The sequence below is a fragment of the Callithrix jacchus genome, chromosome 14 (assembly GCF_049354715.1).
Source record: "Callithrix jacchus isolate 240 chromosome 14, calJac240_pri, whole genome shotgun sequence".
Classification (NCBI taxonomy): Eukaryota; Metazoa; Chordata; class Mammalia; order Primates; family Cebidae; genus Callithrix; species Callithrix jacchus.
The window spans coordinates 86,794,961-86,822,275 of record NC_133515.1 but is presented as its reverse complement, the minus strand read 5'-3'; the positions used below and the strand labels follow the sequence as shown (position 1 = coordinate 86,822,275).

Sequence of the window (27,315 nt, the reverse complement as noted above, 5' to 3'; positions counted from 1 at the left end):
TGGAACAAAGCCATGCTCATTCATGTACGTGTCATCTGTGGCTGCTTTTGCACTTCTGCAAGAGAGCCGAGTAGTTGCAATACAGGCATTATGGACGCAAAGATGACAATATTTACTACCTGGCCTTTTACCGAAAAAGTTTGCCAACCCCTTTCCAAGACCTTTAAACCTTGCTTTTCTATAAAGACTATTTCCATAAAGATATATATGTTTATTGGCCTTTAATTTCCATTTAGAAATTTGACTTCCATATCTTTTCCCATATTCATTGGACTTTCATACTACAGATATTTATTAAGTGCCGAATGTACTTGGCATTGTTCTTGGCAAGAGTAATGAGATTATAAAAGTGACCAAAACAGATGTAGATCCTCATTCTGGAGGAGCTTTTATTCTAGTGAGAACTCATGTAGGGGGAGATGATAAATGAATACATGTAGCATATCTTATGCCACAGAGAAAAATGCAACACAGAAGACCAAGTATCAGAGATAGCAGGGGGTTATGTTAAATAGATTGTTCAGGAAGCCTCACTGAGAAGTTGATATTTCTCAGAAGCAGGTGAGGAAGCCCACCCCGCAGATGACTGGGAAGAGAGTTCCAAGCAGAAGGAACAGCAGGAGAACTGGGCCAGTGTCCTGAGGTAGAAATCACCCCAGCTTAACCAGGGAGGTTTTAATCCCAATAAGAAGTTCTGGTAGGTTCTGAGCCCTGCTGTCAGCTGGTGCCTCTTAGGCCAACCAGGACAATTGATTGTGGGGTGTGAGAGCAAGGAGTCAATGATGACTGAGGTTTTTGGTCTGGGAACCAAGAAATCGAAGCTGCCATCTTCTGAGCTGAGATGGATATGGGAGCAATAGGTTTTGGGGGCAGGTTTGCTTGTGAGCAGGTTAAGTTTGAGGTGCATTTTTAACAACCAGTGGCAGTGGGGAGAGGGCAGTGGGCTATGCACATCCTGAGTTCCAAAAAGGTCTGAGCCAGAGAGATACATTTAGAATTTGATAGAGTAAAGGAGAAATTTCAGCAGTGAACCTGGGTGAGATTCAATCTCAAAGCCCAAAGCCCAGATTTTTTTTTGAATCTCTAGGACATCTCTCACCTTATGACTAAACAGAACTTTCATTTTTTTGACCTCACATTTTCTTTCCTTTCCAGTTCACCGTTGGCATTGCATCAGGATCTACCCCTGTTCTTCTTGCTTCCTCTTTAGGTAGCTACACCTGACCAGTAGGCACCCTGAGCAGCCTGAAATATGAAATATACCTTTCTCACTGGGCTAAAAGCTGCTCAGTGTGGTCCAGGACCCATGGTCTGCCATCCACATTGAGATCCTAGCCTTGGATCCATTGCCCTGCCTTGTTAAGTAGTGTCTCTGTCTTCCTTGCTTCCAGCCTCAGTTTTGATTTGACTGCTTCCTTGCCTTGCCTTCTGTTTACCTGAATATAACCACTCTTCATTTTACCCATGTACACATCTAGCAGAAACCACCTTAGGTTGTTTCCATAAATGTCTTATTTCCCATACTAGACCTTAAGAGCAGATCTGTGTTTTCTTTACCTTCCTGTTGTCCACAGTGCCCTTCAAGTAGTCAGTGAGAGATGGGAGGCTCATTTGCATTGACCACACTCCTTCTCATTCCAGCCCCAGTTGTGCATCATTGCGTGAGGTCTAGAGCAGTATTTTTTCAAACTGTGATGTGACGACCACCTGTGTTCCCTGAGGAACAGGTGAGCATGCACATTCCCAGGTCTCACCTCTGACCTGCTGCTGAATGAACCTAGTAAATTGCCTTCTTCGGGGTAGGGTCTGGGTATCTGAGTTTTTAACAAGCCCCCTCAGATTATTCTTAAGCAAACATGAAACTTCCAGGTACAGAGAAAGATTATAATTTTAGTTCTACTGTTTCCAGCTTAGACAAATCATCCATCTCAAACCTCAGGTTTTTTTTCTTCTCTCTACAATGAGTATATTGACACTTGCTACCTACTTTGTAAAGCTGTTGTAACAACTCAAGCAAAGAGCTCTTTGGAAACCTGTGCTAATCTCACCTTCTGGTATCTTTTCATTTTTGTGTGCAAGTCAAGCTTTAGCTACCTACAGATTGGCTCCTTGAACGCAGAGACCAGCGATGTGTGCGTGAAGTTACCTCGTGCTGTTTATGTGCCCGAGCTTTTAGTAAATACCAGTTAACAGAAATCAGGTGACACTATTCTGTGTCCTGGAAAGGCAGAAGGTTTTTTCTTATTTTCTACATCTTTATTTGACCATCATTAAAACCTGTGTACAGAGAGAAAGAAGGAGTTAGAAACATGTTTGTAGGTTTAATCTAGGATAACTATTGTATGCACTGATTTTTCTCCTCCAGGGAAAATGTTTTAAAGGTAATTTATAGGAAAAGTAACCCGTACCTATTTAAGAGCAGTAAAGCCATTCATTGGAGTTTCAAAGTTGTACATTTATAATAAACTCATAGTAAATTCTTTCCTGACCACTGATTTTTTAAAATAGTTTCACTTCTTAAAGAAATGAATAGAACCAGGCATGGTGGCTCAAGCCTGTAATCCTAATCCCAGCACTTTGGGAGGCTAAGGCAGGAGGATCACCTGAGATTAGGAGTTCAAAACCAGCCTGGCCAACATGGTGAAACCCTGTCTCTGGCTAAAAATACGAAATTAGCCAGGCATGATGGCGCATGCTTAATCCCAACTACTCAAGGAGGCTGAGGCAGGAGAATCGCTTGAACCCGGGAGGTGGAGGTTGCGGTAAGCCGAGGTTGCGGTAAGCCGAGATTACGGCATTACACTCCAGCCTAGGCAACAAGAGCCAAACTCCTTAAAAAAAAAAAAGGAAGAAAAAGGGAAAAAAAATGAAAGAAAAGAAACTGTAATGGAATCAATGGCAGGTAGTAGGCCTGGAATCAAGATGCAACAAGAGGAAAAAACCTTTTCTTCCTCTTACCTTTTTTGTGTCTTGAGTGACTGGGCATCATCAGAAGTAGTTCATACCAACTCTTTGTAGAACAACATCTGCTAAGTCCATTTTCGCTTTGGGGGGCTTACTTAAAATGCTTTTCCATATGCTAACAAAATCCTGATGGTGGACATCTGGTAAGATTACTGCCTCTTAAAGGCTTGTTTGAGATGTTAACAAACTTACAAAACACATTTCTGAACAAAGACTTCGTTAATGTTCATGCCATTAGACATATTCTGTCTGCAATTACTATAGTCTCATCTTTTGCATTTTTAAAACGTAAAGTACTTTGCTTGCATTCCACCTTCTTTCTGCTAGGAAGTGTCTACCAAGTTCTCTGGCCCTGAACTAATCACTTCAGTTCAGGTACCAAAATAAGTTTAATAAATATTCCTGGAAACACCCTCAAGGACTTGGATCAGCCCAGGCATCTGCTGAAACACCCAAGACACATGTGGAACCAGATGTCAAGTATGCAGATAAGGACATAGAAGTCACAAAAGTGACAACCAGAGACCTGAGAGTGGGGTGGATTTAGGTGAGAGAGAGACCTGGGGTTCGATGCCTCTTTTGTCATTCACCACCTATATGACCTTAGAGAGGTTCTTTAGCTTCTCTGAAGTTCTTGTGCTCTCATCTGTAAGATGGAATAACACTTCTGTCATAGGTTGATATGAAGAATAGATGATATCGTAGAGGAAAAGCACTTGATATAGGACATGATGCATTAGTTCTTAGTAGATGGAGTTATTCACTATTCTGTTCTGTGGAGAGTTCATTTACCAACCAAATTCCTCTTAATGCCTTTTAAACTCTTTTCATTTATACTGTGCCTAATCAGAGAACAGCTGATCAAAATTATCTATATAGTAGTATGCCTTCATATTTTTTTTTTTAGACGGTGTCTCGCTCTGTCACTCAGGCTGGAGTGCAGTGGTTCTCAGTTCACTAGAACCTCTGCCTTCCAGGTTCCAGTGATTCTCCTGCCTCAGCCTCCCAAGTAGCTGAGACTACAGAGGTCACCACCACACCTGGCTAGTTTTTGTATTTTTAGTAGAGACGGGGTTTCACCATGTTGGCCTACTGGTCTCAAACTCCTGACCTCAAGTGGTCCACCTGCCTTGGCCTCCCAAAGTGCTGGGATTTTAGGCATGAGCCACCGTGCCCGGCCCATATTTTTACTCTATTTAATAATGCTGTATTTTATTTAAAGTTATTTAAATTTAACTTAGCAATTTCAACTTTTTTAGACTTTGCTCCAAGGAGGAATGTTTTCTGAGTGCTTAATCTAGTTGTCATTGTCTCAGGACATTTCCAATTTTATATATCCCTTTAAAAGTAAGAGACAAAAAGTGGAATACGATACTCTCACAAAGACCTTACTTATGCTATAAAGTGTGTTTAGTAGAAATGTTAGATTAATCACAAATGTAACATGGTCAGACCTGCATCAATGCTTCCACGAGCCTCTGATTCAGTGTGAATATATAGATTTTCTTCCACTCATATACTTAAACTCGTGTTTCTCATCTCCTGTCTTTTATTTTCTTGTCCTCTTGTACTCATTTAAATTTTTTCCATATGGAATTACACCCTGATTTTGTGTAACTGAAGGATTGACACTCTTGAGATGGCTCAAAGTTGAATCTGTAAAATGAGTTGAGAGCTAACAACGAGTCTAGAAAATGCTTTGCTAGAAAAAAAAAATTAGCTAGAAAACAAAACAAGACCAGGTGTGGTGGCTCATGCCTATAATCCCAGCACTTTGGGAGGCCAAGGTAGCAGATCGCTTGAAACCAGGAGTTTGAGACCAGCCCAGACAACATGGTGAAACTCCTTTCCTACTAAAAATACAAAAAAATTAGCCAGGCATGGTGGTGCACATCTGTGATCCCAGCTACTCGGGAGGCTGAGGTGGGAGGATCACCTGAGCCTGGGAAGTTGAGGCTGCAGTGAGCCGTGATCATACCACTGCACAGACAACAGAGCAAGACCCTGTCTTGAAAAAGAAGAAGAAGAGGAGGAAGAGGAGGAGGAGGAGGAGGAGGAAGCAGCAGCCTCTCCTTAGTTTAATATTTATATTTTTCTGGGTTTTCAGAACTATGCATGATTTTTTTTTACTCCCACCTGGTTACCTTGTTGTGACATGTCATATCTTTAAGATGATAAAAAGTGAGATGACAAGGGGATTAATTTTATGGATAAATGTTTTATAGATAATTTCAATCACTTATTCTACTATTTCAGTATATTAGTAGGGATTAGATGTTTTAAAATTCTATTTCATCTTTCTGTGAAATAATTCCTAATGACAAAGGACATAGGCTTTGGAACCAGAAAGACCTGGGTTCGAGCCCACCTTTGCCACTTACTTGCTAGGTGATCTTGGATAAGATACTTAGACTCTTAGAACGTCGGTTTTCTCATCTGTAAATGGGCTAATTAGGTCTACTTGGCAGGGTCATTGTGCGGTTTAGAGATATGAAGTGCCCAGTAGAGTGTCTGGCAAAAGTGGGTACTCAGTAAATAACAGTGAGTTGTTCCATGGTGATGGCTCTCCTGGAAGGCCACCAGGAAACATCTGGTGTTACAGAGTGCCCCAGATTCTTGAGGTCCCTGGCGTTCCTCTTCTTTGGAGGGACTTGCCATTGGTACCCTAGTCATGTGTTCAGAATGGGAAACTCAAGTCCTTAGATATAGTTAGGCTTACAGTTAGTGTTTGGTGAACTGGACTGAAGGCAGCACACGTTGCCTTAGGATTTCTTAGCTTGGAGGCTACAGGCTGTTTCTATCATCCTGGAAGTTCCCCTTTCCATGCTTTGACTTCCAACAGCCCCCTGAATCATATTGTGGAGGAGGCAGCCAGGTCAGCTTCCTCTCCTGAGAACCCAATTCAGGGGCAAAAGCAGGATGCTAAAGCTGACCCAGGTGTCTCTGACAATACTTTGTCATGACCCTGGGACAGAGACTTTTAGAGTAAAGTCTCTCCTGGAGTGCTTGGTGCTGTTTTTGTGTTGATGTAACACTGATTGGTACTCTAACCATTCTAATGCTTTGAGAGAGATATCTTTTTTTTTTTTTTAAGAGACAGAGTCTCTCACTCACTCACCCAGGCTGGAGTGCAGTGGTGCAATCATGGCACATTGCAACCTCCAACCCCTGACCTGAAGTGATCCTCTTGCCTCGGGCTCCTAAGTAGCTGGGACTATAGGCACATACCATCATGCCTGGCTAATTTCTAACTTTTTTAGAGATGGGATCTCGCTATGTTGCCCAGGCTGGTCTCAAACTTCGTGCCTGGGGCAGTCATCTTGCCTTAGCCTCCCAGAGTACTGGGATTACAGGCCAAAGCCATTGTGCCTGGCCAGGTCTTTTTGAGGGTGGTGCTATCCCACGGCACTAATGAGAAAGTTGGGTAGAACCAGAGAAAGGAAACTTGACAGAAGCAAGAATTGTGATTGAGAATCACTGACCCTTCTAGTTTTCTCCAGTCACAATTACATTTTGCCCATTTTATTTGACCAGTAAGGTAAAAGCCCACGTGGGAGGAAAGGGAGTTGCTGTTTCATAATGGGTCAAAATAAAAATCCCATTGTCCCAAGTCAAGCTTGCAGACAGGCTGACTTCCTGCATTTTTCTATGTCAAAATAAAAGCAATTCCTTTATGCTGTCAAGCTGCAGCCAAGTTAAGTCTTCAATATAGTCATGCATTGCTTAATGGCCAGGACACGTTCTGAGAAATGTGTCGTTAGGCAGTATTGTCATTGTGCAAACATCATAGAATGTAGCAACCCAAACCTAGATAGTATAGCCTACTAAAACGCCTAGGCTATCTGGTAGAGCTTATTGCTCCTAGGCTACAAACCTATACAGCATATTACTCTACTGAATACTATAGGCAGTTGTAACACAATGGTAAGTATTTGTGTATCTAAACATATCTAAACATAGGAAAGGTACAGTAAACATTTGGTATTGTAATCTTATGGGACCACTCTCATATATGGGGTCCATCATTAACTGAAATGTTGTATGTGGCTCATGACTGTATGAGAGACGCAATGATTTGAAGACAGAGCAAAGGTCACAAAGGGCTCTATTAGTTTCATTTCCATGGAAAGACTAGGATTAATTAATACATTCAGTATTGATAGTTCTTACATTTGAGTTTTAGAGCCAATAAGACTGACGTGGAAATGCTTTTCTGGTTTCGTTTCGGTCTATTTAATTACCTCCACCATTAGAAAGGTTTTTAAAACTCTGGCCTCGTCCTTCCAATTTATATCCACAGATGCAGCTTCAGTTCTATTTCATGTTTTATTTTATTCCATGAAGAGATAGAAAGTGCCTTCTCATCAGAACAGCTGTTTTCACCCTTTTCCCCTCCCAAGTTAAGCCTGAGCCCCTGCCACACCAGTTTACCTCTCACTGTGCTTCTTCACCGCCCTGCTCTGCAGCTCAGAAGTATCAACACTGTGTGGTCCCTTTCATCTCTTCATAATTCTTCCCCAGCCACTTAGTGGGTTAGTCAGGCCCTGCCTTCTCTTCAGCCAGCCCTGCAGTCCTGGAAATATCTTGAGTGAGCCCTGGAATCTCTGCACAGGGTGAGTGTCCTGTTATACATCTTCAGTCCAATATTTTTTGATTCATGAATATTAAAGATTAGAGATCACAAGGCCTTACCACCATCTTGCACCCTGTAAAAACATAATGACTCTTTTATTTCATGGCACTTGACTTAGTTTATTCAGCATGATCAGGGCAGCATTCAGGCTATAGCAAGCCTGTTAAATATTTACCGATGAGGCGGATATTTATACATGAATCAGCAGCACTTATCAGTGTGTGACACTGGATGTAGATTTTGTACCTTACAAGCTAAGAAACTACTGAGTTAAATACAGGGTGAAATGACATCCTTTAAAAAATAAACTCTCAGTTAAAACTATATTTCATAGTACCCGAAGTGCTTTACACCTATTGAGGCTTGCCCTGGGCAGCCAACTAAGTCATTCAGAATTAGACCTGTCAGAGTGGCTGGCCTAAATTTGAGATCAAATGAATCTGATGGTTTGATGGTTGGGGTGGGAGAGTACTGAGATATGAACAAAATTAAGAGGAGTGCCTGCCTTGCTGCTGTGTGGTAAACTGTAAAGGGAGATGAGCCATACGTCACAAGTGTCTACTTAGGTGATGGTCTGAAGCCTTCATCATACTGGCATGCTGGCCTGGCTCACTGATAGCCAGACCCACTGTTTTTTCCCATCCCTGTAGTCTTTTGTGATTAAGATCCCCCTCCTTTTAGGGAAGTCACCTATTTCAGCAGAAACAGCCTGAACTCATGGCAAACCTGTGTTCAGATCTTGGTTTTACCTCTGTCTAGTTGTGGGAACCTAGGCATATTTTCTGTTCTCTGAGCCTCAATTTTTTTCACATGTAAAATTACAATGATACTTCTACTTCTTACCTCTTTGAACTATGGATAACATTAAATTAGATAATGTGACAAAGCACCTAGCAACACATGTTAGTTCTTGGTAGTGACAGAAGCAGGGTGTGGAAACATGGGCCTGGCAGTGAACAGCTAGTCTTTGAATCTTTTCACACTTCTTTTCTGCTTCTCTCCATCATTACAGGTAACTTTTGTCTAACGGCTGTATTTCAGAATGACACAATCCAAGCAGAGAGAGGGATAGCCTTTAGAGGATTATTCAGACTGTTTTCCTTCCTTGTATATAATTTAATGACTGATTAAAGACTTCTCTTGTAATATTTTATATAAGTCAAAGCCTATTACTGTCAGCGTCAGAGAAGCATCCAAATTATTTTCTTTTTTGGAATTTTATTATGCCAAGGATAGTTCCTCTAAGTGAGCTATTAATAGCTTAGATCTTGCCATTATCTATGTTGTATAGATATTCCACCAGTAGCTACAGGACATAAATATTGTATTTATTTTTCTTGTACTATGGATTTTTTTCATCATCATTTTTCTATCTTAATGAAAGCATTAGAGCCTTCTGGTTAGATATGTGCCTCTGTGTAATTCGTACATAAAAACAGAAGACAGAAAGCCTTCCTTTCGTTCATAGGAAGTCACAGGAATTTTCCTAGCCATCTTCAGAATTTAGGCTAAATCTAGTGCAATGCCTACTCTAAGAGAAGCAAAAGGAAATGATGGTCTTGCTGATTCTGTGCAGTTGCGGAATGCAGATGATTCATTAATGTCATACTTAGTCAAACACTGTCTTATAATTTTTCAGTTGTCAGAGTTGTGCTTCTCGGTAACATCTGAGTAGAAAAAGTCAATATTTCCACTCCACATTGACTTCCTTGTGTCACTCAAGATTTTGTTCATTTAGATTTTTATTTCCATGAGAAAACACAAAATTTATTTTTACCAGGAAAATTAATTTCAGAAATCTGTAGTCAATAGTAAGACAGGATGGATTTGGAGTCCTTATAGTAGTGTTTTATACATATATATGCACATTCACACACATTATCCCTGTATCACAAACCCTAGACCGAGTCAGACTGCCCCAAACTCTTTGTTTGTTTGTTTTGAGACAGGGTCTCACTCTATCGCCCAGCCCAGGGCACAGAGGCACGATGTCAGCTCACTGCAACCTCTGCCTACAGGCTCAAATGATCCTCCCACCTCAGTTTCCCAAGTAGCTAGGGCTACAGGTGTGCACCACCCTGCCTGATTATTTTTTAAATGTTTTGTAGAGACAGAGTCTTCCCATATTGCCCAGGCTGGTCTTGAACTCCTAGACTCAAGTGATTCACCCATTTCAGCCTCCCAGAGTGCTGGGATTATAGTCGTGAGCCACTGCACCCAGCTACCCAGAACTCTTTAGAAATGATCTTTTAGGCAGTTATTGTCACACCTTTTCTTCCACTTAAAACCTTGTAACTGTGGAGTCTTGGACAATAATCCAACATTATAAATAATCACACCAGTAATAAGTAATCACAACATTAAGGGATTTTAGGGATTTAAAAAAATATCCCATCATATTACAGAGAGAGGTTAGGGCTTATAGAAATATATGCATTAAAATAAAATTAAGAAAAGAAAAACTAAAGCAAAAGGAAAGTGAGTACAGGAAAGAAGATGAAGTCAAGATTCAGGGCAGTAAATGAAATGTATGCTTTAAAGTTCTGAACAATTTTTTAAAATAATTCTATGCTGGTTAATTTAAACTGAAAAAAAGAATTTTTTTTTTAGGACTGAATTTCGCTGTATCACCCAGGCTTGAGTGCAGTGGCGTGATCTTGGCTCACTGCAACTTCTGCCTCCTGAGTTCAAGTGATTCTCCTACCTCAACCTCCTGAGTAGCTGGGATCATAGGTGCCCATCACCACACGCCCAGCTAATTTTTGTATTTTTAGTAGAGATGAGGTTTCATCATGTTGGATAGGCTGGTCTCAAACTGCTGACCTCAAGTGATCCTTCTGCTTCAACCTCCTAAAGTGCTGGTATTACAGGCATGAGCCATTGCGCCCAGCCTGAGAAAAGGAATTTCTGAAAGTTCTGGAAACTGTTTCTGAATCAACATTGTATCTTAGTGCTTGGATCAATGATTATTGACTGTACCTTCTTGTTTAGACTGCACCTTCTTATATACCTTTTGGAATGCAAGGTAATGGCTAATAAGCTGTAGAACCAGTCTCTTTAGTACTCTGCTACAGTGTTGCATCAATTCATTTTAGTTCAGTTACAGTATTTAATGAATAACTTATCTGTGCCCAGCAATGAATTGGGCATAATGAAGAGTATAAAAGTGTATGTTTCAATAATACCTATAGCCCATTAATGTTGGTAAGACATTTGCCCATGCCAATCAAAACTTTCTAATTTGTGCTGTTGTGTGATATCAGTGATGTATAATGCAAACACGCTAATTTAATAAAATGAATTAAAATACAGATATGTAATCATAAAGTGAAGCCCATATACCCATCATCATTAACCTGGGCAGTTGGTGGCTACATTCCGGTGAGAGAAGCCAAGTCTGCTTGGGGTATCATTTCCAAGGTTGCTTGAGCCCTAAGAGAAGTGTTCATTGTACTCTTGTCCTTTCAGTGCACTTGGAGGCTCCTCAGCTCTTCATATCCCAGCCTTTCCAGGAGGAGGATGTCTCATTGATTACGTTCCTCAAGTATGCCACCTGCTCACCAACAAGGTAAAAGCAAGTCTCTGGCTCGTCCCTCTTGTGAGATTCCTTCCTCCAGTTCACCATGTACCCAGAATCATTGTGCATGCTCCATCTTTCTTAGACCGTCTGCTTGGTTTCAGCCTCCATCTGACACTTGCCCTTCCTACTATGAATTACGGTTCATCTGTTTCTCTCCCTATTTCTTTGTCCTCCTTCTTCCTTTTCTAGGGATTCTGACCTTCTGTTCCAGTCTTATCTTAATCTCTTAACTTTATGCCTGAAGTCCCTCTTTCTTGAATTCCCTTTACCCTAAGTTTTTGTCCGATCTTGCATCTTCTTAAACTTTAAAACTTTGGAACGCCCTTGCTTCCCAGTTATCCAGTGCATGCATGTGTGTGTGCATGTGTTTGCCACTAGTTGATACCAGAGTAATTGTTTAAAATTGCCTTCATCTCTTTCTCTCTGTTTCTGTACCTCACTTTTTAATTGTCAGACTTTGATTCCTCCTGTCATATCTGGGAGCAGTTCACTAGAGTCCTGTGCCTAGGGGCAAGATTCCCAAGTCAGCTGGTATTTTGTTTGTTTGAGACAGAGTCTCACTGTCTCAAACAAGTGGGAGTGCAGTGGCACGATCTTGGCTCACTGCAACCTCCACCTCCCAGGTTCAAGCTATGCTCCTGCTTCAGTCTCCTGAGTAGCTGGGATTACAGGCTCCCACTGTCACACCTGGCTAATGTTTTATATTGTTGTGGAGACGAAGTTTTACCATGTTGGCCAGACTGCTCTCGAACTCCTAACCTCAGGTGATCCACCAGCCTCAGCCTCCCAAAGTGCTGGGATTACAGGCGTGAGCCACCATGCCCAGCCAGTCAGCTGGTCTTGTACTCAGTCAGATGACCTAAGGCTTCTCTTAGCTACATTAAGGAGCCATTACATTAGGAAGTAGCTGAGCCTACTCTAACGGTTTTTGTAAGACATTTCCAAAAAGTGTAAGAATATACTTGTTAATGTCCAGCCTGTATATTTAGCTGAAAACGAGCGATACTGATGCACAAGCAATACTGACTCTCTTTCTTCTCCCACGTGGACTGTGACTCAGTTTGTTTAAGTGCCAGAGTGCAATTGTCTTTGCTCCTGTTGACTTGTTTACATTGGCTTGGAAAATAGATCTTTTGTCTCTTTCACTCAAAAGATAGCTCATTTCTATATAGAAAATAGTTTAAAGGTACAATAATATTTCAAAAGCTTCAGTATTATTTTTCAAATGTCAGAGAAACTAAAATCTGGCAACTCTGCAGTTTGTGGGGCTGCACAGATTCCAGGCTTTAATGCTCAGACAGGGGTTGCTTCTCATCAGACCAAATTCCCCCAGCCTCTGCCCCGCTGCAGAACTGATCAGAGGACAGAATTCTTATTTACATTCTGGGGCTTTGCACTGCCTTCAAATCTGTGTCCCAGAATTATGGAGAAAAATGCAAATTTCGCCTTCCAGAACAGAGAAGAAAAGCCTTTTTAAAGCTCTCCAATTGAGATTAATTTCTAGTCATACATTTTCCTCAAAAAAATTATAATACTGTTTTCCCAGAAATATAAGAATCAGTCAATTTTTCTTATCTGGTTTCCTTTCATTAATTTTACTTGTCTTTTGAAATTGGTGTTCTTCTGTTTGCCACAAATGAGGACAGTATGGGCTGCTTTTAGAAACAATCTCTTCAAATGAATTTCCATAATTATATTGGAATCTATCTTTATAGCCAGTTTTGTTGTGGGTTTCTGTTAAAATGGTTTTCTGTTTTTAAAATCAAGTATACAGAACTGTTTTCATCCCCTTTTTAAACAAAGCCACTTAAGCAAACTTATCATCTGTTTTTCTTTTCCCAAAATAACATTTCTGATCCTGCATTAAGCCTGCAAAGTAAGCACTGTTTTTACAAATTGACACAAACCCCTATTATATAAATAGAATTGTTTTACATTTAAAGGGTACAACGTGGCTATCAGTACCAATTGTGTCAAGGTTATTTCAAGCGCTTTATCTTGAGCTTTTGTTAGCTATGGAAACTCAATGTGGCTATAGCCAATATAAACAATTTTGGGGGTCTGTCCTTCCCACTGTTTCTTCTAGGCATCATGAGAACATTATAAGGAATGCGTTTTCGTGTTAGAAGCCAGTGGGTAAATGACTAACTTTCAGATGCCTAGCTTAATGAGTTCTCAATTTTTTTTTAATAGAAACTGTCATTTGGTGATAACAAGGCATATAAAAAGGCAAAGCAAAATAAAATCTCCTATTGTAATACTCCTTATTCTGAATATTAGAATTCTAAAAAGAAAGAAGCATTATTCTGTTTGTTTTTTTTTTAATAGGAGCTCAAGGTAACCAAATAACCCCATTTGATGAGAGAAAGCTCTTGACAGGGATTGTCAGCTGATGTATGCAAAAGGAATGATGGGATTCAAAAATCATTATTTTGCAATCCATAATGAAATCATTGATTCAGACAAGGATCTCCAATAAATACAAAAACCACTAAGTGAAAGGTTGATGGGAAACTAGGTCTTTCCATGCTTCAGGAGGTGCGTCCATAGACTATTCACTGTGGCAGAGGGAGCATTCCCTTTCAATGGCGTGGTCTGGCTGTCATCACCTTAGCCAAGTGATCAAGCCCAGTATTGTCTAGGAAGTTTTCTTGCCAAAAACATTCAACCTGCAACTAATCACCCTTTAGGTCTAATTTCTAATTTATAGGAAATACAGAGAGTAAAAGAAAAAGGAAGAAAACAGAATTGAGATGTTCTACAAGACTACTAGCCCAATTTCTTTTCTTTTTTTTCTTTTTTTTTTAAGAGATAGGTCTTGCTCTTTTGAAGAAATGAGGTCATCCAGGCTGGAGTACAGTGGTGCCATCTAAGCCCAATGCAGCCTTGAACTCCTGGGCTCAAGTGTTCCTCCTCCCTCAGCCTCCCAAGTAGCTGGGGCTATAGGTGCCTATCGCCACACCCAGCTCATTTCTTTTATGTTTTGTAGAGATGAGGTCTGGCTGTGTTGCTGAGACTGGTCTTGAATTCCTGGCCTGAAGTAATTGTTCTGCCTCAGACTCCCAAAGTACTGGGATTACAGGTGTCAGCCTCTGCACCTGGACATAGCCCAATTTATTTGAAAAGTCAGTGTCATATATGTGCATGCAGGCACACACACATACTCACACTCAAGGAGGTACAATTTATTCTAGATATAAAAGGCATTAAAAACAAATGGCTGATCCTTAATTGTACACTGCTTTTTAAAAAACATTTTGGGTCAGGCTCAGTGGCTCCCACCTGTAATCCCAGCACTTTGATAGGCCAAGGCGGGCTGATCACCTGAAGTCAGGAGTTTGAGATTAGCCTGCTCAGCATGGGGAAACTTGTCTCTATTAAAAATACAAAAATTAGCAGGGTATGGTGGCAGGCTCCTATAATCCCAGCTACTTGGGAGGCTAAGGTAGGAGAATTGCTTGAACCCAGGAGGTGGAGGTTGCAGTGAGCCAAGATCGCGCCATTGCACTCCAGCCTAGGCAACAAGAGCAAGACTCTGTCTCAAAAAGAAATTGTTTTCAAAGTAAACAATAAAAATTAAAACATTTTGGGGACAATTAGGAAATTTTGAAAATGGACAGGGTACTATATTAATTCAGAGACTGATTGCTAAGTTTTTTGAGTACAATAATGGTATTGTGGTTATATAGAAGAAAGTCTTATTTTTTTAGAGATATATACTGAAATATTTAGGGGTGAACTGTCATGATGTCTCTCATTTCCTTTGAAATGTTGATTGATAAGTTGATAGGTAGATGGATGGCTGGAGGAAGCAAGTAGGCACAATAGTCATAGTTGTTGAACGTAAGTAGTGGGAATACGGGTGTTCGCTTTACTATTCTTTCTGCTTCTCTGAATCTTTGAAATTTTTTATAATAAAGCCTTTAAAAGCTTCCCATTCCACTTCTCAGCTTTGGGTTTCTATTCCAGGTGCAGTACGTGATTCAAGGGTATCACAAAAGAAGAGAATATATTGCTGCTTTCCTCAGTCACTTTGGCACGTAAGTTCTGCCCTGTTTAAATGATACACCAGTGATGCCCTCACTTGCTGATAACCTCAACATGGGGGCTTGATTAAGAAAATAGCACTTAGTTCTTACACATGATATCTTTTTAATGCCACTTTGATCCTTTTTGGTATGCTGTTTTTATCAAAGCTCCCAGGATCCCCTTCTTTTTTGTATTCTTTGGCAAATGGTAGAATCAAATACCTTCCATAGAGCAGCAGCAAGGACAACCCTGAACACAGCAGTAGTAATGATGGTAACAGTCACTTGTTGTAGAACTCCCTACAATTTACACAGCATTCTCACCTCCATTCCCTCACAGTAGCCATGGGGTGAACCAGGTGGGCATCACTGACACATTCTGTTGAAGAATGTGTCATTCTTCAGAAATTGCAGTAAGTTCAGTAGCCCAGTGGAAGTCACACCCCTAGAAGAAGTGGAACCAGGGCAGGAATCCCATTTTCCCAGGACTCAGGTCTCCTGACAGGACTCCATTTGCCAACAGTGCCACACAGATTTGGGGAGGAAATCCAGAATTTGATGTAAAAGCAGTGACTCATACTTGAGGTTAGGAGCTGAAAGCAAGCACCAAGATGGGAGAGGAAAGCCTGTGACATGGAGAGCGCTGCCGGCTCCCCCATCCCTGTGCCTTTGCCCTTTCCTTCTGGCTGCCCATGGCTGTGCTGCCCTGCAGCCCTGTTTCCTTAAATAAATCAGAGGCCTGATCAAGCTTCTCCTTGGGCTTGGCTCAGTGGAAGAGGGAATGTATTTTCCTCATGCTCTTTAGAAGGTAGAACGTTCTACCCATTGTGGGTAACTAGGCAGTAAGGGTTTAAACAGTCTGATGATAGCCCACCTTATTCCACAGAAGGCTTATAAATATATAAATATATCTAGTAATATAAAATTAAAAATTTAAATAAGTAAATAAAGAAATTAGGAAAAAAGGAAATTAGGAATAGGGAAGAGAAGATGAAACCAAAAATAAGAATTTGTCACCCTCTGGGATATAATTTTCAAACTGTGGCACAATTATTAAAAAATTTCTGACTCCTCAAACCAATTTTAAGACTTTTTTTCATTCCCATAAATGAATTTTTCATTTCTCCAAAATAGAATTGTCATTACCCAAACACTATGACTGTTTCTCACACGAGTCTTTAATACTTAAGGTATTTTTCAGCTTTATTTGTGAACATTTTGAGAAAGGACTTTTGATACAAAGAGTGGTTAATAAGTAATACCACTGGTCTTCTTATTTTTCAGTAAGATCTTTGGTATATATAATTGAACATGAAGAAGCTAGCACAGTGACCTCCAAAATGGAGTACACACACCCCAGGAGTTACACAGTTTACTCTATTGGAATACAAGAAAACTATGAAAATTACATTTACATTTGCTTTCAAATCTCATTCTTTTTTAGTGTGCTCTTTTTTGTGTGTGTTTCATTATGCATGTAGTATAGTAATATACTTAAAAAGATTACATGCTTATCTTTGCCTATGGGATGCAGGACCTAAAATGTTTCACTATCAGCACTATAACATTATTGGGCTAATTATAAATTCATAGAGAGACCAGGCACGGTGGCTCACACCTGTAATCCCAGCACTTTGGGAGGTCGAGGCAGGCAGATCGCCTGAGGTTAGGAGTTCGAGACCAGCCTGGCCAATATGGTGAAACCCTGTCTCTACTAAAAAATACAGAAATTAGCTGGGCATGGTGACAGGTGCCTATAATCTGAGCTAGTCAGGAGGCTAAAGCAGGAGAATTGCCTGAACCTGGGAGGCAGAGGTTGCAGTAAGCCAAGATCATGCCACTGCATTCCAGCTTGGGCAACAGAGTGAGACTCTGTCTCAAAAAAAAAAAAAAATAATTAAATTAAATAAATCAATAAATTCATAGAGAGAAATATCAACTAATGACTAGAATTGTTGACTTAGGATCTGAATGATATACCAACTATTTTGTAGCAGATCACTTGGCCTTCAGCATCTTAGTTGTTTTACCTTTACAAAGGTATAACTGTTCCTTCCAATTTAAACTGGGCTGACATCAATATCAATGGCCTGATTGGCCTGGTCTGGTCAGGGGTAGGGCATCTCTAAGGACATCAGAGTCCTCCTTGTATGGATGAGAAAGAAAATTTTATCTGTCCTTAGTGTGGTTAGTATTGTCACATTATGGCAGCATCCCCCAGGTGCTCAGCTCTTAAGGGAAATGGATAAGGTGAACCTACAGAATTCCGCCTGGCGCCTTCGGAGGTCATGGGGTGTTCTCTTTTGACACAGGACACGTGCATCTCCCCTCCTGATCCCAGCATCCACCCATCTAATGTTGCTACTTTATCTTGAGCCCAGTGAGAAGGATGGGGGGAGGGGGGACACAAGTGAAAGGATTCCACATACTTTGGAAGAAAAGTGATATATAATACTAGATTTAGTAATAGTGTAATCATGTATTGCTGTCTAGTGCCCAGTGAAAGTCAGACTTAATCACTGTACAGGTAGTATGCTGACATTTGGCATTATAGTGTCATTGCTGACTTGATTTATTAATATGTCCTTTTACTCATAATTAATGTAATAACTAACATTTGTATAGTATTTTATGATTCATCGTATTTGTTTTTCACAATCCTGTAATGAATTTTGCAAATATTTTTATACTTGTTTTGCAGGTAAGGAAACTAAGGCTGCAAAGGTTAAGTGATTTGCCTGAGGTCATAGTAGATAGTCAATGGCAAAGCTGCGACCTAAGCCGAGATATTGTCATTTCAAACCCCAGTCCCTTCCTGCATTAATCCTCATTTGCCTTCAAGACTTCATGAATATATTCTTTACTTGGTTTCATCACTTTTATGCCTTATTTTTATGAGGGTTCTTTTTTTGTTTGTGTGTGTATGTTTTTATTACTTAGAGGTGTCGTGGAATATGATGCAGAAGGCTTTACAAAACTCACTCTGCTGCTGATGTGGAAAGATTTTTGTTTTCTTGTACACAGTGAGTATACTTTTGCTGTCAGCATGTCAGCATACATTTTTAAATGTCCTAAACCACATGTCATAATCAGTACAAGAACCTTTTGTAACCTGTCTTGGTTCCTTTTACTGTGGTGTATATATATTTATTGTGTGATCTTAAAGAGAAAATATCTCTAGACCAGTGGTTTTCAACCACTGGAGTGATTTGGCACCTCAGGGGACGTTTGGCAATGTCTGGAAACGTTTTTGATTGTTACGACTGAGGGGGTGGGAGTTTGCTACTGGCATCTAATGGGTAGAGGTCATTGATGCAGCTAAACATCCTACAGTGCATGGGACAGCCCCTCACATATAAACACAAAATTATTGAACCCAAAATGTCAGTATTGCCAATCTTGAGAAACCCTACTCTAAACAGATTTCTGTTTCAGATTATCTTTATGGTATCAGGCCTCAAGACTTTTAGGATTATTGGAGACATACCTGCTGTGATCATTTGGTTATCATCCCTATGAAATGAAAAGTCTAAAACTTTGATAAAACGTAATCATAACTTAAAGATGGGGCAATGTTTTAATGCATCCGCAACGTCATTTCTTGACATTCTTCTGCATAGTAGGCATATTTAATGATCGTTGTCACATATTAATCAATCAGTCCATAAACATTGCCCCAGCTTTCTCTTGATAGAGTATTTTTATTTCCTGATTATGTAAGAACCAGTGACTCATGGAGTCAGGTTCAAGTTGTAAGTCAACTGAGACCTTCACTCTATAGTAATTTGGTATGTACAATGTTTAGTCTTCAGGCCAAGGCAAAGGAGCTATCTTTCCCAGCTTGAGTTAGAGAAAAGCAGTGGTTTTGAATTGACTTCACTCAAACCCACTGCTTTTAGAACTTACCCTATGCCTTAATAAACTACTGCAGGAGGAATAACTTTGGTTGTATTTAACCAAGGCATCAGACAGTATAAAGATAGTGACTTTAAGGGATTTTTCTTCCACAGCAGATTTACCTTCTTCATTGTGATTTGCTTCAGTTAAAATAGTTCTTAAGTTCATTTTTCTGCCTGATTTCACACCAACAGATAGTAAGGGAAAAAAACAAAAAGCATCTGTAGTGGCAGAAAGAAGAAAACCTCCAAGTAAATCTTTATCATGGTATAATTCATGTAGAGATCATTGAGCATAGGCTACAGTTGTAAGGAGATGGGCCTCTCTGCCTTTAGGTGTTGCCCAACAATCACCACTTTTCAAGATGCCATGCACCTTGTCTCCACCATAACTGACAGCCTGGGGCCAGGTAAAGGAGGAAGCCTTACAATCAAGGCCTCCTGGCAATCTCCTCTTTGCTCACTGTCTTCGATGGCCCTACTGATCTGAGCCTACCACTGATACTGCTACCACCACTTTTGATTCTGACCTTATATGTCCTTGCTTTGGTTTGGCATTCTGAGGCTTAATTCCTTTGTGAAATCTCACTTCCTATTTGCTGTATTCACTTTACCTTACTACCTTGGTCTCAGTGATTCTTTCTCTAACCTGATGACCCAATGCCAGATCTTGACTGCTTCCTTAATTTATTAATATTTCTTGTGACTTGGGAAAGTTGCCTGGTATGATTCCCCTAACCTAGCTCAAGAGGGACCTGGCCTTATCTCAAATGATGGTGGTGATGGTCTCTTGCCTCCTGAGTGGCTGTGGACAACTCCATCACAGCAGGACGATTGCCAACACTAATTTAGATGAGTGCTTCAACCAGTTCCTTCATCTCAAAGTGGCATAACAGCCCAAGTCTGTTTTTCCTGAATCTTTGGTCTCCTAGCCATGGTTCTACTTTCTGTTGATGTCAGATCATATCAGAATAAGGGGGAAAATATATTTCATGGCACTGCTCAATTATAACCTGTGTTTTCCACATGCAGTTCAAAGATGAATATTCTGGTGGTTGCTAGCAAGAAAAAATTGTCGCTTGCAGTGATGGTCAGGGATAAAAGAATATTCACCTCCCAGCTTCTGCCAACTCCCTCGTCAGTACATTCAGTATTATAGCTGTTGCTGTTGCTTTTGAAGGTCTGTGCCCCACAGAATATTTTCTCCTTGGTACTATGTGTTCAGTACTTCTTACAGCTCCTTCTCCGCCTTTCTATCTTAGCTTTTCCAAATCAGACATGCAAAATTAAATCCCAGAGTCGTATTTTCATTTCATTTTGAATTTACCTTCTTCAGAAACATAGAACCCCTCGGCATTCATTAGAACAGCTACCAGGGACCTTGCGAGTTGTTTCATTTACTTTTTCCAGTGAAACAACTTGGCTCTTCTGGCAGATAAGACCTTGCCTGTGAATCAAAGGACTTTGATGCTGTTCCCTGCTCCATCACTAACTCATAGCCTCTCTTTAAATAAATTATTTTTACCCATTTTCTTTTTTCTTATCTAAAATATAGGACTTGCTATCTCAACATGAAGCTTTGTTAGATAATGTGTTTTACTTAGTCACACAGTTAGTTAAGCATCTGACACTTACCTCCTTTAGAAGCATCTACTGGCTTGGTTACAATGCCCAAGGGACCACTTGTTCCTTTTTATCCTTTCCATGAAAATGGGGAGGGGAATATGAGGTGGCAGAGACTTAACAAAGAACATTGCAGTGAATTATTCTGAGATTTCAAGGGGTGAAAAGGAAATGCCTGGAAATAGAGCCATTCCCCTCTGGCTGCCTCTACTACTTCATGGAGGTTGAAGACCTAGCAGGACATGAAATAGCATCTCTCTTCTCCCCTTCCTCCCTATCTCCCTGGGCCCAGGAAGGTTGCTATTGAGAGGACTGCTCCTGGCAATAATTACACACATTTTGGATGCTTGAGGAAAGAGGCACTCTTCTTGAGACAGATAGCTCTGACCTCAGACTGTGCCAGAGTTTGCAAAAGCAAGATTGCCTTAAGGAAAAGCATTGTACAGATTCGGGATCTCTCAGGAGGTATTACAACAACCTGGCATTCTGGCAGTTCAGGAGGGGGGCTGTGGCCATGACTGTAGCCATGGAGCATTTCCTTCCTTTATTCCTTCCTTCCATCATTCATTTTCAGCAGGTCTCAAATTTTGGAACTGTAGCAGGATCAGAAACTTGCTCCCATCCAGAAACTATTTTTAGGAAAGTTTCCTGGCCATCATCTAAGGCCAGGGTAAAAATAATTTATTTAAAGACAGGCTGTGAGTTAGTGATGGAGCAGGAAAGAATTATTCATAGCAGTTGTATAGGTAATCCATATTTGCCAAATTATGCTTACCTCTGGAGGTACATGTTACCTTTAAGCTAGTGGCTTTTTTCTTTCTTTAAGATGGAGTTTTGCTCTTGTTGCCCAGGCTGGAGTGGTGCAATGGTGTGATTTCAGCTCACTGCAACCTCCGCATCCCAGATTCAAGCGATTCTTCTGCCTCAGCCTCCCAAATAGCTGGGATTTCAGGCATGCACCACCATTCCTGGCTAATTTTGTACTTTTAGAAGAGCTGGGGTTTCTCCAGGGCTGGTCTCGAACTCCTGACCTCAGGTGATCTGCCCGCCTCGGGCTCCCAAAGGGCTGGGATTACAGGTATGAGCCACTGCACCCAGCCCACTAGTAGCTTTTCAGAATGCAGCGTGGCAAGAGAACCAGATAGCAAGGCACAATAACAGAACAATAACAAAAAAAAATCCTCCAGAACAATAACAAAAAAAAAGCTATGTGCTTTTTTCGCGGGTCCTAGTCAGCTGCACTATAAGTAGACACACAAGGAGGCAGCTGTCTACAGGAGCAGAGTTGCTGCTTAGAAGGGGAGACAGTTGAGTATTGAGATTTGTGACTGTATGACAAGCTGTCTTTTTCCATTACCCATAAATCTTTGGTAAATGACCCTTTGAGTCATTCAGCCTGGGCTGTAGGCCTTGTCTCCCTGGTAAAAATTCCTGTTAGACCAAATCTGACCATTTTTTTCTCTTGTTTGGTTCTACTTCCAACTTAACTGAGTTCTGAGTTTACTAAGAACCTACTGCATGCTCATTACTATGCCAGATATTAGAGGATATAAGTACATAACTCAGAACTGACCTTAAGATACAGTAACATAGCACAGAAGTTGGAAAACTACAGCTGTGGGCCAAGTCCCATGTCAGCCTGTTTTTATAGGGCCCTTGAGCTAAGGATAGCTTTATTATTATTATTATTATTATTAATTATTATTATTGAGACAGCGTCTCACTCTGTTGCCCAGGCTGGAGAGCAGTGCGTGATCTTGGCTCCCTGCAGCCTCCGCCACCTGAGTTCAAGCGATTCTCCTGCCTCAGCCTCCCAAGTAGCTGGGACTGCAGGCATGCACCACCATGCCCAGCTAATTTTTGTATTTTTAGTAGAGACCGGGTTTCACCAAGTTGCCTAGGCTGATCTTGAACTCCTGGCCTCAAGCGATCTACCCATCCCAAAGTGCTGGAATTATAGGAGTTAGCCACTAGGCCCTGCCCTAAGGATAGCTTTATATTTTAAAGGGATTGTTAGAAAACAAAAGGAAGCAGAAGAATATGCAGCAGAGACAGTAATATATGGTGTGCAAGGCCTTAAATATTTGACCCTTCACAGTTTGCCAACTTCTTATCTAGTTGATGAGAAAAAAGATTAGATCAAGGTGAAGTACAATAGTATGCATTTTTAAAAATAAATATTTTATGACTTGTCTATGCAAGACACAGTTCTGTGAGAGAGAGCCTCTCATATGTTATGTCTGCCTCTGGAGAAGGTGTTCTCTCTCTCTCTCTCCTTTTGAGACAGGGTCTCACTCTGTCACCCAGACTGGAGTGCAGTGGCGCGATCATGGCTAACTGTAGCCTCAACTTCCTGTGCTCAGGTGTCCTCCCACCTTAGCCTCCCAAGTAACTGAAACTATAGGTATGTGCCACCACGCCCAGCTAATTTTTTGTAGGGACAAGGTTTTGCTGTTGCCCAGGCGGGTCTCAAACACCTTGGGCTCAGGGGATCCACCTGCTTCAGTCTCCCAAAGTGTTGGGATTACAGGCATGAGCCACCACACACAGCATCTTTTCTTTCCTAATGAAGTCGAATGTGAAAAACAGACAATAAAGACATAAACTTAACAAATATATAAATTTCAAATGGTGACAAACAGCATCATGGAACAAAGTAAAAGGCTATGAATAGAGAATAAGAAGGAGTTCTTCTGAGGATGGTAGGGAAGACCTCCTGTAGAAGGTGACATTTCAGCTGAGACCTTAGGAGTGATTCAGACAGACAAGGAAGCTGATTCCAGGGAAAGGAGTGGGTGCAAAAGCCCTGAGGCAGCAAAGAACTTTTCTTAACCAAGTATATCTGAAGCACAGTGAGCAAGAAGAAGGATATTTGTTGATTTTTTTTTTTTTTTTTTTTTTTTTTTAGCTACCTAATGCAGAGTTACTTTCTTAGTGGTTTATTCTAGAGATTGCAATATGCATCTTTTTTAAATTTTTATTTTATTTTATTTTGAGATGGAATCTTGCTCTGTTGCCCAGGTAGTGCAGTGGCACGATCTCAGCTCACTGCACCCTCTGCCTCCTGGGTTCCAGCGATTCTCCTGCCTCAGCCTCCCTAGTAGCTGGGATTATAGGCATGTGCCACCACGCCCAGCTAATTTTTGTATTTTCAGTAGAGACAGGGTTTCACTATGTTAGCCAGGCTGGTCTCGAACTCCTGACCTCAGGTGATCCATCTTGAGCTTCCAAACTGCTAGGATTACAGGTATGAGCCACCACGCCCAGCCTGCAATATGTATCTTTAATGTAATCACCTTAAGATGAACAACGCCTTTATTCTGGTAAAATACAACATTGCTCCTTTTCCTCTCCCTTATTTGTCCTATTAATTGTCATATATATTACATCTATATATGTTATAATGTAAATACAACAATAGAGCTTTCTCTGTTATTGCTATAAACAGTCTTATATCTGTAAAAGGAAAAAGTTCTCTTTGGATTTTGCCTTGCACATTATTTCCAGTGTATCTTTGCAGGCCTTTGATTGCTGTATTTCTTCATTTCAGAGCTGTTATAGTGGACTGGGGTGGGGTGGCGGTGTTTATTCAGTCTAATGAATGATAGGTTCTTACTGATTTTTTTCTTGATTTTAAATGACTAATGTTCACAGAGATCTCTTAGTGTTATTCTTTCTGTATGTGTCTTTAACTATCTATCTCTTCATTTGTTCATTCATTGGTTTTAAGTTGACATTAAGTATGGAAAACAGTTATTTTGTTTTTCAGAGAACACAGTTATTTGTAAGTCTTTTTTTTTTTTTTTTTTTTATAAGCCAGAGGAAATCAACAACCTCAGACTAATTCTGGTAGTCATTTAAATAATTCTTTCCTTATAGGCCTGTAATCAAAGCCAATAAATTAGAAATCAGGACAGCTTTTGAAATTTTAAGTAAAAATCAGAAGCTTCTGTTTATTGCTACAAATGCTTCTGCCAAGCTCTGATTTCGTCAGGCTCTACAATTCCTAGTATAACCAAGGAAATTGTTTGCATTGATGTTGCACTGTCACCACCAAGACGCAAAGCTATCGTAGTAGCAGCCACTCAGTTCCTGAGCAGAGCGAGGTAGGCTTTCATCTCCCCACTACAGAAACAGTGTTTTGTTGTAGAATATTTAGCATGCAACAAACAAGATGGCTACTACCTAAATCAGTAAAATCAAAACTGTGATGTTGCTCAAAACTTGCTTACTCTTTTGGATACAGATCACATCTTTATATAAAGGAATATATTTGAAGAGCAAATCAGAATCAGTAAAATAATTATAATTAAGAACCACAGTGGTTATGTGTTAGAATTTTTTCAAGCCAAATCTATAAAAAGTGTAATATTATTTTAGAATTACCATGTTTACTTCATATCAGACATAAAGATTCTTAGTTTAATTTTATCATTTCTAGTATGAGCCAGGTGCGGTGGCTCACATCTGTAATCCCAACACTTTGGGAGGCCAAGGCGGGTGGATCACCTGAGATCAGGAGTTTGAGACCAGCCCGGCCAACATGGTGAAACCCTGTCTCTACTAAAAATATAAAAATTAGCTGGACATGGTGGCATGCTACCATGTCCAGCTAATTTTTAATCTCAGCTACTTGGGAGGCTGAGACAGGAGAATTGCTTGAACCCAGGAGGTGGAGGTTGCTCTAAGCCAAGACCGCGCCATTGCACTCCAGCCTGAGCAAGAGGAGTGAAACTCCATCTCAAAAAGTATTTAAAAACCTATCAAAGCAACAGGAACTAAAATTAATTATCAACAAAATATCAAACCAATCAATTCTCTAATATTGTTCCAAATGATAAAAGAATATGGAAAAAGATATAATTTACTAAATGTCTTTTTGCTTTAATTATGAGAACTATTAAGTCCTTTAGATACGTTTACATTTTGGTTAATTTTTATCCTGAGACTTCCTTGAAAGTGGTTAGCTCTACTAGGCAAAGCGGTTTTCATCTTTTGGTTATACACACAGGCACACCCTTCGCCCGTTTACAGTTCAGAGAGCTCTAGTCCTTTAGCAACCACTGTCACTATTTTGACTCAAATTGAAACTTCCGTTTCATCTTTAGAGTTTTCTTCCAGAAAGCCTGTTTTGTAATTTCTGACACTAGTTTGAGAATTTACTGGATAAATCTTCACTGGGAATATTGTCTTCATTGTAATACCTAAGAATTACATGACCCCTTTACATGATCTTAAATTTTTCTTTTAAGGAAGGAGGTTGTAAATCAGATGCACAATCATGCGATGAATTTTTCCCCTGTACCATCTTATATATGTTGTATGAATCTTTTCAGTTGTAATTATTGGATTAAGTAATTGCTAAAGCAAGTTTTTCTGATCAAAGAAAGGTCTTGAAAAATTAGCAATTTTGACTTCTCGGTGATTTTTGACATGTTTTCAAATTAACAACTATAACTCAAGAGATCTTCTTACCCAGTGAAAGAAAGGAAGCTGCTGCAGAGTAACTCTTATGTTTTTGATCTAGTTCAGTCTAACCTTTTCTTAGAATTGATATTAAAGTACTATTGATATTGGTGAAGCACATGCATTATTATATTTTGGTTATGCTGCTGTTGAAGATAATAGTAATAACAATTTCTAGGTATGGAGTGTAAGCCTGGTATGGTGGCTGATGCCTTAATCCCAGCACTTTGGGTGGCCAAATCACCTGAGGTCAGGAGTTCAAGACCAGCCTGGCCAACATGGTGAAACCACATCTCTACTAAAAAAAAACAAAAATTATCTGGGTGTGGTGGCTGGCGCCTGTTATCCCAGCTACACAGGAGGTTGAGGCATGAGAATCACTTGAACCCAGGAGGTAGAGGTGGCAGTGAGCCAAAATGGCACCACTGCACTCCAGCCTGGGCGACAGAGCAAGACTTTGTCTTAAAAAAAAAAAAATGGTATGGAGTGTATACCATGCTCTAGATGCTGTTCTCAGTACTTTGCATATGTTATGTTATTTAATCAGAACATCTTTCTTTTTTTTTTTTTTTTTTGAGATGGAGTTTCGCTCTTGTTACCCAGGCTGGAGTGCAATGGCGCCATCTCGGCTCACCGCAACCTCCGCCTCCTGGGTTCAGGCAATTCTCCTGCCTCAGCCTCCTGAGTAGCTGGGATTACAGGCACACGCCACCATGCCCAGCTAATGTTTTGTATTTTTAGCAGAGACGGGTTTCACCATGTTGACCAGGATGGTCTCGATCTCTTGACCTCGTGATCCACCCGCCTCGGCCTCCCAAAGTGCTGGGATTACAGGCTTGAGCCACAGTGCCCAGCCCTAATCAGAACATCTTTCTGAGGTTAATTACCAGAATAACCCCTTTTTACAAATTACAAAACTGGCATAGCAAGATTAAATGGCAGAGCTAGTTTTTAAATCCAGGAAGAGATTCTAGATCCCGTGTGCTAAACTACATTACTATACTGTTTCAGATAATTGTTTACAGTATCCCCAAGTATGTGTGATAAATTTCAGAAGCCTTTAGAGCTTCTCAGAGACCCTGTAAGCCTCAAGAACAAGAGCAGAGGGTCAGTGTCTGCAACCAT

General features: G+C 40.4%; 1 protein-coding gene across 7 annotated transcripts in view; it reads left to right on the top strand.

Annotated features, from left to right (window-relative positions):
* BABAM2 (BRISC and BRCA1 A complex member 2) overlaps nucleotides 1-27,315 on the top strand; it is a 450,382-nt gene that overhangs the window by 340,965 nt on the left and 82,102 nt on the right. For all 7 annotated transcript variants that reach the window (XM_002757914.6, XM_017964446.4, XM_003734762.5 and 4 more), the window contains 3 exons: nucleotides 11,066-11,165; nucleotides 15,147-15,217; nucleotides 18,146-18,228. In XM_002757914.6, the coding sequence (XP_002757960.4) occupies nucleotides 11,066-11,165; nucleotides 15,147-15,217; nucleotides 18,146-18,228 (254 nt within the window). The remainder of the gene's footprint in view (nucleotides 1-11,065; nucleotides 11,166-15,146; nucleotides 15,218-18,145; nucleotides 18,229-27,315) is intronic.